Genomic DNA, 16,577 nt, shown 5'->3' on the forward strand with positions numbered 1-16,577 from the left:
GAGGGAGGGCGGGACGTTTGCTCCACGAATGTCGAACAGCAAACTTGAAAAGTACATGATATGTTTTACATACACTATATAATAGGAGAGACGACATGTTACATGTTTCGTGTTATGTAATGATAAGTAGGCCGGAATGGAGTATTTACATCAGCAGGAGTGAGAAGGCACGGTTTCTCTTGTGGAGAAATCCTAGAGGGTGGATGTTTTGCCTGGATGGTGAAGTCAGCCCCAGCATTTGTTGACCCCTGTTCAGAGGGCATTCTACATTACAAAATAATATTTTTCGTTTTATTTTAACACAAGTGTTAGATTCACTGTTTACTGTGACCCGTATAAACTGAATTGCGTAAAGTGATAGGATAATTAGGTTTTGGTTCTTAAGGAATTTTAACCTTTTAAAGCCTTAATTTCATCTAAATAATATATAAAATTTTAGTTTGTACCTCACAGGAAACACATTATGCCCCCTCTGCAAAGACCAACCGGTTAATGCTGTTTAGGGAAAAATTCTCTGTCTACTGTGACAACCATATAAAACACAAAAACACACTCTGTGGGCAGAATGCAGTGTTTTAGCATGTTTAAGCAGGTGGCACATACAGACACCACTGGGCTCTAAAAGATTTAAGGGAAGTGATCCTGGTCTGTTTGTGGTTACTATCTTAGAATTTGCCGGAGAGACACAGTAAATACACGAAGAAGTTATAGTAAAATTGGACCCGAAATAAATGGTATTAGCCTGACCTTCAGTCATATACACTCTGACCTCACCTACAGAATAGACATTTTATTGCTTAATCGGCTCGCAGCCGTATCTCGGTGCAGCCCGTCGGTCCTTACGACCGCAGGCAAACCAGAGACTCCGTACATAGAATAGCTAAATGTAACTACCTTCTGAAGAGGAAAGCGGATTTTGTTATCGGCAAAATTATACCCTACATAAGAGACTAAACTGAGGAAGAGTAAGAGAGTTGATATTCGGGTACTGACAACAACAATGCATCAAAGCTGCTCAAAATCTAATTTTCTTGAGAATTCTTGTCATGGGTTGACTATATAGCGCAATAACATATTCAGACACATTACTTTAGGGTTAAACACGTCAAATTCGAATTTTAAACTTCATACGTTAGCAGCACTTATAGTTAAATGTAATTAAAATGTAATTTACATATCAATTTTGTCTGTAAAAGTTAAGGATGTTAAATTTAACAGCTGAAAATGGTTTACAGGATTAAACAACCAGAAGAAGAATATTCATCTTTGGTAGTTAACAACACTGATGGAAGGATGTGGGTAAAATTCTAATTTCATTCGGAAAAATTTGTCTCATAAGTTCCTATATCAAATTTCATATAGGAGAGGAAACAGGTTACAGTTATATGTTTATCTTCACCTGATGGCAACGAATTGGTCCAGAAATAAATTTTCCTGATAATTTTAGTAAAAATTTCTTAAAAGAAACAGGTTTACGCTGCAATTTTCAGTGTGGATATCTTTAACAATATGGACGAAAGGATATAAAACAATATGTTACGCTGCAATTTTGCGAATATGATATAATCAATCTGCACAGATGACAGTAAAACGTTCGGAGTGAAGAAGAATACAGGGTGCTTTGAATTTTGGGACAAAGGTCTGGACGTAAAAATCAAGACGATCAAGAAACACGAAATCTATGGTAGTGTTCATTTGATTCTCTTTTAATGGCACTTTATGTGTCTCAGGATGTTCAGCAGCCTTAAGTCTATCAAATCTTGGACAAATGGTTCGCATTCCGCCTGAGGTATAGATTTTTGTCCGTTCTATGTTGCGCTGCCGTGCGTAAGAACTTTTCTTTTAATGTTAGTGGGGTGGGACTAAGTCCCTTGTACTGCGGCCACTTCTGGCCTACGAGTATTGTACCAGCCCCAGATGATAGGCGAGGGTGATTGTGGAGCAATTGGTGGAATCAAGATTGGTAGGGGAAACCGAAGTACTCGGAGATAACCTGTCCCAGCGCCACTTTGTCCACCAAAAATCCCACTTGATCAGACCCGGGATGGAACCAGGGCCGCCGCGGTGGGAAGCCAGCGACTAACCGCTTGAGCTATGGCGCAGCCTTTGCGAAGACCTTACGAAGGGGTGATCCCTCGTCCAAAGAGTCCAGCGTAAAATCGGTATATCATAATTATTTACCACCCGGAAATAGGCAAAAGATGAAACAGTTAAAGGCCATGTAATAAACAGAAACAGTCAGTAATACATAATCTAAATTATTGATATTATCGCAGAATCAAATATCGCTATGAAAACTTCTCAGTCAAAGACTGTTACGATATAAAGATTGTCAAAAAGTGTCGTAAAAATTTAGCAATAATTTAAATACTTTTCTATATCAAACTGTTAGTGTCGACACATGGACAGTGCAGTGGGAAGGGTCACCGAGGACATTAAGTCTAATCCAAAGGAAAAAGACGCTGGTACTTCAAGGCTGACGATCTGAAGACACTTCGTACACTGACAGATAATTAAGCTAAACTGTCACTAACGAGACACCCTCAACATTTCAAATGAAATTTCAACTAATTAAAGATATATTTAAATATTCTGTTAGCTGAAACATCTTCTCATACACCTGTAGGTACAGACTACAGAAAATATAATCGTCATGCGTTGCATCGTGTTTTGTCAAGTACACTGAGTAATGTTTACATCCGTCGTCACAAAAATTTCTTATAAAAGTATACAAATAGCGATTACTTACATCAAAATCTTAAAACATTATAACACGACATGTTACGACCCTTAATTTTTTTTTAATTCTCTTAGTGGGGGGTTGGAGTCCAACTGGATCCACTCGGCACGACGGCCACTGATTGGCCAATTGTAGCCAGCCCCGGGTGAATATGATGGAGAATTTGGTGGAATGAAAATTGGCATGGGAAACCGAAGTACTCGGAGAAAACCTGCCCCAGCGCCACTTTGTCCACCAGAAATCCAACTTGACCAGACCCGGGATCGAACCCGGCACTTACTGGGTCATCATCAGGTGTATTGTTTGTGCTTAGGCGTTGAACGTTATTTTTATTGTGAATCCATGTACTAAATAGCCGCCTCTGTGGTCTAGTGGTAAGAGTTCCTGGCCACAGATCCAGATGTCTCGGGTTCGATTTCCGGCGCTACAAGATTTTCTGTGAAGTAGTGGGTCTGGAACGCGGTCCACTCAGCCTCGTGAGGATAATTGAGGAGCTCCTTGAATGGAAAAGTAGCAGCTCCGGTCTATAAAACCGAGATTAACGGCCGTGGGAGTCCATTGGCTGACCACGCGACACTCTCTATCCGCTAAAGTTGGCACTAACTTCGCCGACAAGCGGCGGTCGTTCGGTCGGTATAGTTCGCTTGTTGACTAAAAGCCACGGAGTTTTTTATCCACATATTGAATATGCCTATATAACACGTAATTATGCTTGGTAACAAAACTCTTGGTACTATCTACTTTATAGTCCAATTATGCTCGTGTTAGATATAATTTCGTAGTTAAATTATTGTATATCTAGTTAGGGGTTAAATTAAGGTCGAAACTAAGATTAAATTATATATATGTAGTAGTTATTTCGCTGGTACACTGGTCGCTCCGGTCTGGTTCCTTCCTAGGCGGGTATGATGTATGTTCACATGCGTTAGCTCCCAATAATCGGGTTACAAGTTTTGTGTAGTGGCACTAGCGTGGAAGTTCCTATCATGCTGTATATGGAGAATTCCCGTGTTATCCTGTAGGTGCTCGTTTGGACTCTCTCGGGGCGGTTCTGTGTCTACATTTGTATACTTCTGTAAGAAACTGTTGTCGACGAATGTAAAAAATATTCAACAAACAAAAAAATCACGTTGCCTGTAGTCCGCAAATGAACTATACCGACCGAGCGACTGCCGCTTGTCGGCGAAAAAAAGTTAAATATTCAATGTACGGAAAATATAAATTTACAGTTTAGCCCGCTGAAGCCTGGAGTGTCTCGAGTAACACTTCAGGATCCAGTTCCAGCCACACTCAACTACTGTGTCTCCATTACAGATATCAACTGGTTAATGAGGTTTATTCTGAGAATCACAATACGAAACGTTTAAATATAATCAGTGCAATTTTTACTGCTAGTGGGATGGGACTAAGTCCCTTGTATTGCGGCCACTTCTCGCCTATTGTACAGCCCCAGATGATAGGTGAGGGTGATTGTGAAGCAATTGGTGGAATGAAGTTTAGCAGGGGAAACCGAAGTACTCGAAGAGAACCTGTCCCAGCGCCACTTTGTCCACCACAAATTCCACTTCACCAGACCCGGGATCGAACTCAGGCCGCCGCGGTGGGAAGCCAGCGACTAACCGTTTGAGCTATGGCGCGGCCCTAATCAGTGCATTACGTAAAAGGTCAATACACTATTCCTCAGTCACTTGTAAGAATCTTAACATCTCAGAATACAGTTCTGAGAGATAAGAGGGGAAGGGAGGGTAGAGAGGATAGTTCTGCTTTGTAATCGGGAGGTTCCGGGTAGATATCTCGACCTGGAACAAGGTTGGGATTCTTCGTGATTTTCTTTATTTCCCTCAGGCAACGGCTGAGACTGTTCATATTCCCCCTCATTACCTAACAAGTGACCCTACATAATCGGTGCTACTGAAAGCGTCGATAAATAAGTCACAAATAAATATGATATCAGTTTCCACAAAGAGAGTGAGACAGCAACCCGCATCACACGCCGACTCTAACTTAGCTGTGGAGTAGCAAGAGCAGGGACTCGTTACCGGAAATCTCAACTTATACAATAAAGATTTTTGGGCCATAATTAGAAGAGTTCCAATTCTGGTGATGTGATATCGTGTGGATTATTAACAAAATATACACTTTAACTGTAAATGGCGCCTTACTTTTATCATATTAATAATATATTTTTACTTTCATGTAATATCATGAGGATCCCTGCCTGTGATTCAGGACCAAACCTTGTCCCTAAGACTCCTCACGTAACGGTTTCATGAAAAGTATATTTTAAAATAAACTGACATGTCATTATCTTCCCCAGTATCTACATTGATTCAAGAACGGTCGCTTTTGGTAATTCTGGGCAAGAATGTTTTTCATTATTATTGTTGAGTTGTCCCAGTTCTTAATTAACTAAGGAACACGCCACAAAGAGGTATGGGGAACTGGAGGTATAGTTCCATCAATCTTGACCTCGGCATTATATGGAGATGAGTGGTCAGCTTCATGCCTTGGCCGCTTTATTCCCAGGATAGGAGCCCTCGTTACCAGTTGGACAGGTTGGGTCGGCCCCAGAGCCGGTATGGATCCTATGGAGTAGAGAGACATCTCTTCTGCCGGAACCGAACCCAGGCTGTCCGTCCCGTAGCCCGTTGCAATGCCGACTGAGCTATCCCGGCTCCTCCTCCTTGTTGTTATTGTTATTATTATTATTATTATTATTATTATTACTACTACTACTACTACTACTACTACTACTACCACTACTAAAGTGAAGCTATCCCTTAACAGGCCGTGGAGGCCCATAGGGTTGTGAGAAGTCGAGGCTCCCACATTTTCTCTAGAAAATCGGCTCACAGATGGCGATGAGGTTGTCAGCCTTACGCGAAGGGCCGCCTTTACCCTCAGGAAGATATCTGGTATTCATTTATGTTACAGGCTGGGGGCCTTAGTGCGGCTGGAAGGATTAGGTCAACTGAAAAGAAAATCCAATTACCTCATCGGGTATCGAACCCGCGACTTTCCGGCCTTTAGCATAGTGCTTCAACCCAACTACGTTACCGCATTGCTCCATTGTTATTACTATATTCTGGACGGAACAAGTCAATTAGTAAAGTAATTGCTTGAGAACAGGAAACCGTGGTTCAGTTCCCAGGAGGGATATGATATGATTCCCGTGACCAACACATCCAAACCGGCTCTGGTCCACACACCCCTCCCAATCAGTAGGTGGCGGACAGGATTTCTAAATAGTCTGTTTAACGACGATCAGTTTCGTACTGCCGAGCGGCCGTATGTAAATAATGTATTCAGAAGGATCTGGAACGAAAAGACCGGGACCAATTTTATGGTCCTAGCAGGGGCCGACACAAACAAGAGGAGCAGTCAGGATGAGCGACTTATAGGCCAAGAATCGAATCTGACTCTATCCTAAATAGTACTCAGATCGCAGCATGAGGCTGTGTGAGTTCTGAGTGTTAACAGAGTTCGGCGAACATAAGAGATCCTAGACATCAGGTGAGTGGGGAAAATTACATAACAATGAGATTCTCAATCCGTAGTCTTTACGTAATTTTTTTTAAGAAAAATGTATTAAGGAGGATGAAATAGACCGGACATGTAGCATGCATGGGGACATGAGTAATGCATACCGAAATTTCGTCCGAAAATTTAAGAAGAAGAGAGTTGGGAAACCAGGTCTAGATTTTAGGATAATGTCGAAATTGATTTCAGTTCAATGTGATGTGAAGATTCGATTTAAATAGTCAAATAAAGTGTATATTTAAATATGGATTTTCATGAACTCGGTGATGAACTTTAGGTATTTAAAAGAAAAGAAAATTTTTAACCAAATAAATAATTTCACTCCTGTTCAGTAAGCCCCCACTCTATGGACTTACTTATTTAAGACATAGGAATGAAACAACAGCAATGGCTGTTATCACAGTATACCAAAGGAAACTGAATCCTCGATCCCATATCATTAGATAATAGGGTGTGTTTCTTATTCGGACAGAGCAGTAATGCTTCCGTTTGTATTCTGAAGGTGACCAGTTCGAATCCCGGCCGAGGCACTGACTATCCAAATTTTTCAATGTTTTTGTTCAGTCACACCAGGCAAGTTCTGGGACATTACATTAAACTGAGCATCCACCACTTCCTCCTACATACTTTACATTTCCTACCATGCGGAGCGCTATAGTCTGAGTTGTTGACGATGTCGTTACATGGACTACAAAAATATTTATTATTTCGTTACAAGTTATAACTTAGTCACTGCCTTCCACGTCACTGTGAGATGCAATTTGGTATTAGAGCAAGTGTATGTAATGTACTGCACAATAGGTAGAATGATAATGCGTTTCTAACAAGGAAACACTAACAATAACAACAACACCATAGTGGAACAGTGAGAACAGGCTTGCTTGTTCGCTTTGCTTGCTATGAAACAAGGGAGGGAGGGAAGTCACCTACCTTGACGCGAACATTCGGACACCGTTCTCGGCCAGCAACACGCTCATCGGATCGCGTCTGCTGAAAGAGAACCACTCTTCAAACCCTTCCTTTCGCTTTCCATTCTCTCACAAGTTTTGCTTTTTCATTTGATGCGATTCAGCAAGTGTAAATATAACATTGCAAACACGCTACTTTTCAGCTACAACTACTCATGTCTACGAAACTACAGACCATCAAAACATAGTTATCTACAACTACAGCGGTAAATCATAACTACTGTGTATTCCAGAACTGTACAGACACGTGTACACTTGTATGTTACCTCAGACAGAAGAAATAGGCTCCAGTTATGATACAACAATGAATATACTTCCCACAAATCCAGTCTGAAGTCAGTGAACAAATCATAAGAACTTGTTTATAAAAGCTTTCACAGTAGAAATATAGGTCATATTTATAAGGAATTAATTCTCCTAGTGGGACGTGGAGTCCAACTGGGTCCACTCGGCACGGCGGCCACTGATTGGCCTATTGTAGCCTGCCCCGGGTGATTATGATGATGCAGAATTTGGTGAAATGAAGATTGGAAGGGGAAACCGAAGTACTCGGAGAAAATCCGTCCCAGCGCCACTTTGTCCACCACAAATCCCACTTGACCAGACCCGGGATCGAACCCGGGCCGCCGCAGTGGGAAACCAGCGACTAACCGCTTGAGCTATGGCGCAACCTTATTTATAAGGAAAGAATTGCTTTTCCTCCTGAAACATCGACTTATCATGAGTACTTAACCCAACCTTGTCATCTACACGGCGGTCAATCATGTCTCTTTGCGAGGAAGCATCAAATTTACTTTCCGAGGCAAAAGTATCCCACTACAGGCATTCGCAACAACAAAATAAAACATGTGTCCATATGTCCATCACCTCTTACAAATTTAGTGGGAGCAATTTATGTAAATTCGGTCCCTCCCTCCAAGAATACAAGTTGTACAAGACATGACCATTATAAAAATCAGTCGAATAATAATGTTTAGCGAAATCGTTGCATTTTATTCTGAGAATTAAAACAACAAATCCAAAATACACTCTGTAGGTCAACTTTCAAGTTACTGCACACTGAACCATGTGGTACTTATAGTATAACAGACTGAAAATACTGAGGCCTATTTCTTTTTATCTTATATAATACAGGACAAATAACAATCCAGTCATTAGGTAATTTAAGGCAACTCTTACAAGACATCATGTTTAGTTTGATATACTAGGTGTTTTGTTCAGGCAGACAAGTTACAGAAAATAATCACAAACGAGTTAACCAATCCATGTTTAAAACATCGTCAGGAAATTTAGCGCTTGAGTTATTTCAGTGGATACATGAACTGCAACACATTACTTAATGACTGGCTTCTTGGCTACAGTAGTACATAAATTTCCCTTTAAGATGCCTCAATACACACACAAACATTCACTGGAATGGGTCAATGGTATGGGAAGGGTAACAAGTCTGCGTAAATATTTCATTCTTTTAACGGCATTTCCTCATTTTATAAGGAGAATAAAACGTTTATTATGGTTTCCGTGTGTCCATCCTTGTGTGTCTCCCTTAATAATTTGAGGGGTTTTCACAAGAACTGACATGAGCATCATGTCACTGTACCTCCGAACTTTTCGCTTTTCTATCACTAATAATGTCAACATGCCGACAGTGAATAATTCTGAGGAGGGAATGACAATAGTACAGTATTTCAAATGGTCCTAAGATTTTGGGAGGCAAGAGATCTTCAATAAATATGCTGATTAGTAAGTGATTATTTTTCTAATTTAATTCATTTACACAGCGGCGGAGGGAAAACCTATTTGACGTTTAATTTTCTACAGATAACTAAAGAGGAACGGATGCTGGCATGCGAAAGTCTGTGTAGACATCCAAAAGAATTCCGAGAAACTATTTATGATAATACACACATACACATACATACATGGTGACTTGTCGAAACATTGAGTGAAATATGACAAATTTAACATAGTAAGAGTTTGTTCGTCAGATAGTCGGAGCCTGCACTAATGAAAATTACACGCAGATCATTAAATGATATTACTGATTTTCAGTTCATCTCAGAATCACCAAAAGAAATTGGACGATATTATTGTTTCTGAGAATATTTCTTTATCTGAATTGCCAAAGTCGACTCAGTAGGCATACTAGGAATCATTAACTCCTTAATAAAAATGAGCCATTATTCCACCCTGAAGATGGAGGCTGCATGTTCTTCCGAAAGCCTCGTATCTATGTACCAAACTATATTCACTCTGCCCCTGAAGGAGGTATTATTACAACACATCTTACGCCTCTGAGGTATGTGAAAGTGGTCTCTAATGGGATGATTTTGGTCCCAACAGCAAGTTGAAAATAGTACCCTAGAACTTTCTAATGATAACATAACGATATACATCACTATCTAACGACGTACCTTCACATTTGTTTTACATAGAGAATAGATCATAACTATGCAAATGTATAATTTTTAGTGTAGGGCAATCCAGAATTGTGCAGGACCTGACGTTCTCACAGCTGTTGCTAGAAAGAATACTTATTTGCTAAGATACAACGCCGTGTATACCGTTGAAGGTCAACCGACGTTTCGGAAGAATACATCGCCTCCATCATCAGCTTACCACCTGAATTCACGCTGCTCGGATTATTCGACCCTGAAGACGGAGGCAGGACTTTCAACATTATACCCCAGAAAATACTACTCTTCAATCCAGAATTACTTTTGGGCCCAATTTCTCAGAGGTAGTATAATATGTTAATTTAAATGGATGTCGAATATACAACATAAATCGAATCTACAAGTTTCAGTGTTCTATGTGAGCTATGTAGCACGTGGCAGGAAACGGTGAACTCCACCAACAAACGTTCTAGTAGCAGAGCCTGAAGGTTTACCGCCACTAGACAAAATTCCGATTCGGTTTCAACTCCCTCCCATTTCCACAATTTATCATCCTAACAATAATCATAAGGATAATATCACGTCTCCTTCCTGACCTACCAAGTATTACGTTTCCACAATTCTCTTCTTGAATCCTGATTCGAGTTACATGGCCAACCCATCATAATATTATTCATTACGTTTGACGAACAATAATAAATGTACGATTTCATGTTCTCATAGCTTTGTTTTTTTCCCTATTGCTAGTGGGGTACGACTAAGTCCCTTGTACTGCGGCCACTTCTGGCCTACTGTACCAGCCCAAGATGATAGGTGAGGGTGATTGTGGAGCAATTGGTGGAATGAAGATTGGCGGGGGAATCCGAAGTACTCGGAGAAAACCTGCCCCAGCGCCACTTTGTCCACCACAAATCCCACTTGACCAGACCGGGATCAAACCCGGGCCGCCGCGTTGGGAAGCCAGCGACTAACCGCTTGAGCCATGGCACGGCCAATATAGGAATAAGTAAGAAAAGGTAAAACTATCCATGTAACTACCGTGGAGGCCCACAGGGTTGTGAAACGTCGAGGCTCCCACATTTCCCAGTCCAGCGGTTCTCAATCTTTGTGAGACCGCGGTCCGGTAAATTACTTTTCATAAGACGGGGGCCCGGTATAACTGATGCCACAATCGGCTCACAAATGGCGGTAAGGTTGTCAGCCTTACGCACCGGCCGCCTTTTATCCCCAGGAAGATTCCTGGCACTCATCTCTGTTAGAGGCTGAGTCGACCCCAGGGCCATAATGCGGCTGGAAGGATTGAGTAAATTGAGAAATCCAGTGACCTCATCGGTAAACAAACCCGCGACCTTCTCGTCTTGTAGCATACTGCCTGAACCAACCACACTATTTAGCAATCAATATATAGAATGGCCATAAGTCCAAGTCTGTTGTGACATGTCTTACACGAAAGGCTGAACTGAGCTAGCCCCGACTGTGAGCAGACTACCCTCCCGGTAGCTGAGCTCCCATAACGCAATACCAAGGCTGAGAGGCTGAGGGAGCCGCCGTGATGTCTCTGTTACTTCTTATCTTCTACGGCACGAATACAGCTACAAATGGTTCAATGTAAAACCCATCAGTCTTCCACGTGTTTCTCTTCGCGTAAGGCATTCAGACATCTGCTTCGTGCGCTCATTTACAGTACTGAATTGAGATGCTGAAATATACACTTCAAGAGCGGGGATTTCTGTTCAATATTTATGTATGTATATATAAGAAAGACCCAGTTGAATTCACCACTTCGCCAATTTGAAAATTGTTTATGAAATTTCATAAACAATTTTCAAATTGGCGAAGTGGTGAATTCAACTGGGTCTTTCTTACACAAGAAATAGGACAATGGCGTTATGTTTCGATTAGTTAAGGTAAGTAAAGCTATCCCTATAACAGGCCATGGAAGCCCATAGGGTTGTGAGATGTTGAGGTTCCCATATTTTCTAGATAATAGGCTCATAGATGGTGGCAAGGTTGCCAGCTTTACGCGCCGGTCCCCCTTTACTCCCCAGGAAGATCCCTGGTACTCATTTCTGTTAGAATCTGAGTCGACCCTAGGGCCATAATGCGGCTGGAAGGATTGGGTCAATTGAAAAAAAAATCCAATGACCTCATCGGGACTTGAATCCGCGACCTTCCGGCTTGTAGCATAGTGCTCCAACAAACTACGCTACCGCGTGCCCCCATATCAGAGTCGGAACAATTTATAATTGATCCACCTGAAAGTTATCCTCCTTTCTACGAATAGGATTCTCGAGGGTGTCTTTCCGTTTTAGATTTATAACAAAAATTCTGTAAGCATATTTCATTTTATCGCCCAATTCATATTACAAATCTTGTCTAAGCGCATTCGTCATAAGGGATGTTCGTAAGGACATTATGTTACGCATGCGCACTGGGGAGTAAGATATGTGGAGTTTCAGCTCTGCGCACAATCCGAGATGCATAGGCACAATAACAATTTGAATATTACAACTCGTATTAAAGGCAATATACTAATTTCTAGCACTGAAGATGTGTTTCTATCTTCCTTATGAGTGTGTTCCGTGAGAGTGGGAGGAAGAAGGTAAGAAAGAACGGTGGTTAACAAGAAAACCCCAGTCGTGTCTCCCTTCTCTTTGCAGCGGAGTGCACGAAACATTCAGGCGAGGAATGGAAGAGCTTTCACTGGTGAGAAGAGCACGGAAGGACGCCGAATGGACAGGAGTACGTCTTGTCAATATGTCGACGGAAAAAAAAAAAGCCAAGTTACATAGAGCGAAAGAAACATACAAAGGCAAATGAGAAAGTGGAGAAAAGGAATGAATATAGCAATAGAGGCGGAATGAAAATTTAGAAAAAAGAGAGAGAGAGAATGATAACAATCAGATATATTAAGCAGCTTATTTGCTAAAGTCTCAAACATTAAGTTTTATGAAACGTTATTGGGACCTACCGATTGCATGACTCAAAACATAAAATTCTAAAAATTACTGCTCGTCAGACAATGCACAAAATAAAATCACAGTCTGATTACAGTACGTCATTACACTAAAATTTTAGAACAGCTGACTAAAAGTGTTACCTGTAACGATGACGATAATAATAATAATAATAATAATAATAATAATAATTACTACAATTAATAATACATTATATACAAAACTATAATTTGCCTGTGGTTCTGTATGGGTGTGAGACTTGATCTCTGACTTTAAGGGAGGAACACAGATTGAGGGTGTTTGAGATCAGGGTGTTAAGGAGAATATTTGGGCCGAAGAGGGATGAAGTGACAGGAGGTTGGAGAATACTGCATAATGAGAAGCTTCAGATTTCTACGTTTCTCCAAGTACAATTAGAATAATCAAGTCAAGGAGGATGATGGGCAGGGCACGTAGCACGAATTGGGAGAGGAGGAATGCATATAGGATATTACAGGAAAAGCCGGAAGGAAGAGGACCACTGGGAAGACCAAGACGTAGGTGACTGGACAATATAAAAATGGATATTAGAGAGAAGAGATGGGATGGGATGGATTGGATTTATCTGGCTCAGAATAAGGACAAGTGGAGGGCTCTTATGAACACAGTAATGATTCTTCGGGTTCCATAAAATGGCGGGAAGTTCTTCAGTAGTTGCACAATTGTCTGCTTCTTAAGAACGGCTCAGTTGCATGAGTGAGTGATAATTCTAGAATGCAGCAGCTCTAACCGTAGCGTCTAACCTTAATCATACCAACCAGTAGCAACTAAATAATCAGAGCGCCCATACCTATGCTACCGAATTTTCGAGCTTTAGAAATACAAATACAGAGCAGAGCGGTTCTGCTTTACTCAGGAAGCAGCTGGCGCCCTTACCTCGTTGGTACCAGATCCTACTGAAGCCAGCAGTGAGCACTCCCGCAAGTTGCGCTACTCTGCTCTGAACGCAAGCTGTTTCTTTAGTTTGGATGTTGGCTGTTCACTGGGCTGTCAATCTCCATCCATCTGCAGCCTTTCCCTACGCCGTCACAAACAGAAGATAATCCGCACTACTTCAACATCTGTACCCAGTGTCCCTGAAGCTACTGGCTGGGACGCGGACCAGAACAAACGGAAAAATGGAAATGTGATAACCCACATGCATGTGGAAATTTGGTCCATGGAGGGAGGAACGCGAATATAATTTCTGCCAATATGTATTCAATACATAAACCGCCGTAGCTCAGTCAATATAGTGACCAGGGTACGGATTGGGCTATTGGAGAAAAGCGGTTCGTTTCGCGGATGTGGCAGAGACTGTTCTCTTCAGCAACGCCCCCAAAACCGACTCTGAAGCCCACCCAGCCTCTCATTCAATGGGCACTGCAGGTTCTCACCCCCGGGGTAAAGCGACCGGGGTGTGAATCAGACCCCTCACCTCCAAACTAATGCCGAAATCAAGAATGCCTAGGGCTATACTACACACTCCCGCAACCGTCTTCATGGCTTATTCGCGGTGTTTCTCAGGCTCTTCATCTCTTCAGGCAAACGTCCGAGTATTATATCGATTAGCCTGCAACCAATTCCTTCCAAATCACTTCCAGCTCATCATTCATTCGACGTCATATCGTCCAGATGTTGACAGTGTCGTGGAACAACAGAATAAAACTTACACCACAGCTATGAACACTTGGTATTATATTATACTACATATTCTAATAACAAATATCAGCCGCGGGTTAGCGGTAGCGTAATTGGTTGAGACACTATGCTACAAGCCGAAAGATCGCGGGTTCGAGTATCGGTGTGGACGTTTTCAATTTACCTAATCCTTACAGCCGCACTATGGCTCTGGGATCCACTGAGCCTCTAATACAAGTGAGTACCAGGAACCTCCCTGGGGGTAAAAGTCGGCTGGTGCGTAAGGCTGATAACCTTACCGCCATCTATGAGCCGCTTCTCTAAAAGATGTGGGAGCCTCGACGTCTCACAACCCTATGGGCCTCCACGGCCTGTTACAGGGATAGCTTCACTTTACTTTTAGCAAGAACGTTTGTTCAAGCAAACGGAGAGATTCGAATCTATCCCGGAAAATCCACTGCAACGCTTGGATAGCTTTAACAGATGTGACTACAACACAAATCTGACAGGATGTCACCTCCTTCACTCTCCGAACAGGCAGCCTTTAAATACAGCAATTTACCCCTAGCACGATGATTCGTACAAAGAAATCTTCCTCTTGTCAGCCTGGATGTCTATTGGAACTTATACTGATTATACGCCACGCGTAATTTGAATTAACAAATAAAATACAGAGGAATTATTTATTTTATTTACTAACTCGATACATGGAGCCGAATAATTCTTCATACGCGACCAGACTCTCAGCTACTCAAGAATCTTCAAACATTTTATAGAGGTTTACAACCTCGTTCACAAGAGCCCGCCATTGGTCCCCATCCTAAGCCAGAAGAATCCACTTCATTCTCCTTCATCCTATTTCTCTAAGTTCAATTTTAATATTGTCCTAAAGCCTACGCTCATGTCTTCCTAGACATATCTTTGCTCCTGGCTTTCACACCAAAATCTTGTAGGCATTCCTCTTTCTTCTCATGCGTGCTATATTCCTTGCCCACCTCATCCTCCTTGACTTGATCATTCTAATTATATTTGGCGAAGAGCAGAGTTTATGAAGCTCCTCAGCATAAGATGTTAGAGATGTGACTGTCGTACCTTGACGTGAAATCTCGTTTGTAACATGGGCCGAGTTAATTCTATACAAAGAAACATAAAGTCCCACTCTGGTGGAAATATCGGAAACGATTTCCTGTGAAGCATGCACAGCAATCAACAATTTCAAATAGGATTGGGGGTGGGGGCTGCAAGGAAGAGAGGGGTGAAGAAACGAACATCGCGGCGCAGCAATGCAATCTCCAGCGTGCTCTAAGCGATTTCCTGCGCCCTTAATGGCAATCACCACTGCAAATAACATTAACTGTTCAGCTGCATGCAGATTTGTCAATATTTTCTTCATCCCAATATAAAGCTGTAAGCTTCAATGTTGAACACAGCACATGTCTGGTATATCCGCAGTTTGACGCTGTAAGAACAGGTATAATGGAGCGTCAGCTGCGAGCTACATGTCCAAGGAGTGCTACCTTCTGTGAAAAATTATCACGGAACTGTATAAGAGGCCGGGGCCCTGAATGGGCTGGAAGATCCATTTAAACAAAAAAGGATTTGGTGAGCCGATCACAGTGGCCGCGCGGTCTAAAGCATGAACAGTCTTCGCCCGCTCCAATGCTGGGGCATGTGGGTTCGAATCACGCTCGAGTCATGGATGTCTGTGTTTTTTCTGTGTTTGGCATGGATGTTTAGTTTGTGTGTGTGCATTTTTCTGTGTTTGTGTACAGGTAGAGGCCTTGCGACGGGCTGATCCCCCGTCCAAGGAGTCCTAGGAATCTTAGGTTAAGAAACTGAAAAAGTTAAATTAAACGTTTCAAGGTCGCCCTATGCTCCAAGTGGAAGCAACAAAAGAAGAAGATAGTGTGGACATTAATATTATGTAGCACTTCATTATGCAGTTCTTTTCCAACCTCCTGTTACGTGTCTCCTCAGGTCCAAACACTTTCCCTTCATTTCCGCGCTCCGAAACGCTTCTCTTAAACTGAGGAACAAGTTTCATAGGCACGAATTAACACGTAAGACACGTAACTGTTTCGCTCATTGCTAGTAACCATTTTCCTTATTTTATGGGGCAGAAATTGTAAGAGGGTATAATGGTGCCGGTCCCCCCCTCCCTTGGCACTACAGCCCCAGTGGGCCTAGGCCTACCTCCATGAACTTCTCCGTTCACTTCGGTTTTTCTAGATCTTACACATTCGGTAGGACTCCTTGGGCGGGTGATCAGCTCGTCACAAGGCGTATACCAGTACACAAACACAGAAAAATGCACACA

The 16,577-nt window shown here is 42.0% G+C and overlaps 1 protein-coding gene across 5 annotated transcripts in view; it reads right to left on the minus strand.

Moving 5' to 3' along the window:
* LOC111861415 (RNA-binding protein Musashi homolog Rbp6) overlaps positions 1–16,577 on the minus strand; it is a gene marked incomplete at its 5' end in the record, with an annotated part of 815,587 nt that overhangs the window by 679,429 nt on the left and 119,581 nt on the right. For all 5 annotated transcript variants that reach the window (XM_033750309.1, XM_033750308.1, XM_033750310.1 and 2 more), the window contains 1 exon segment: positions 7,211–7,270. In XM_033750309.1, the coding sequence (XP_033606200.1) occupies positions 7,211–7,270 (60 nt within the window).

The sequence above is a fragment of the Cryptotermes secundus genome, unplaced genomic scaffold (assembly GCF_002891405.2).
Source record: "Cryptotermes secundus unplaced genomic scaffold, Csec_1.0 scaffold605, whole genome shotgun sequence".
Taxonomy (NCBI): Eukaryota; Metazoa; Arthropoda; class Insecta; order Blattodea; family Kalotermitidae; genus Cryptotermes; species Cryptotermes secundus.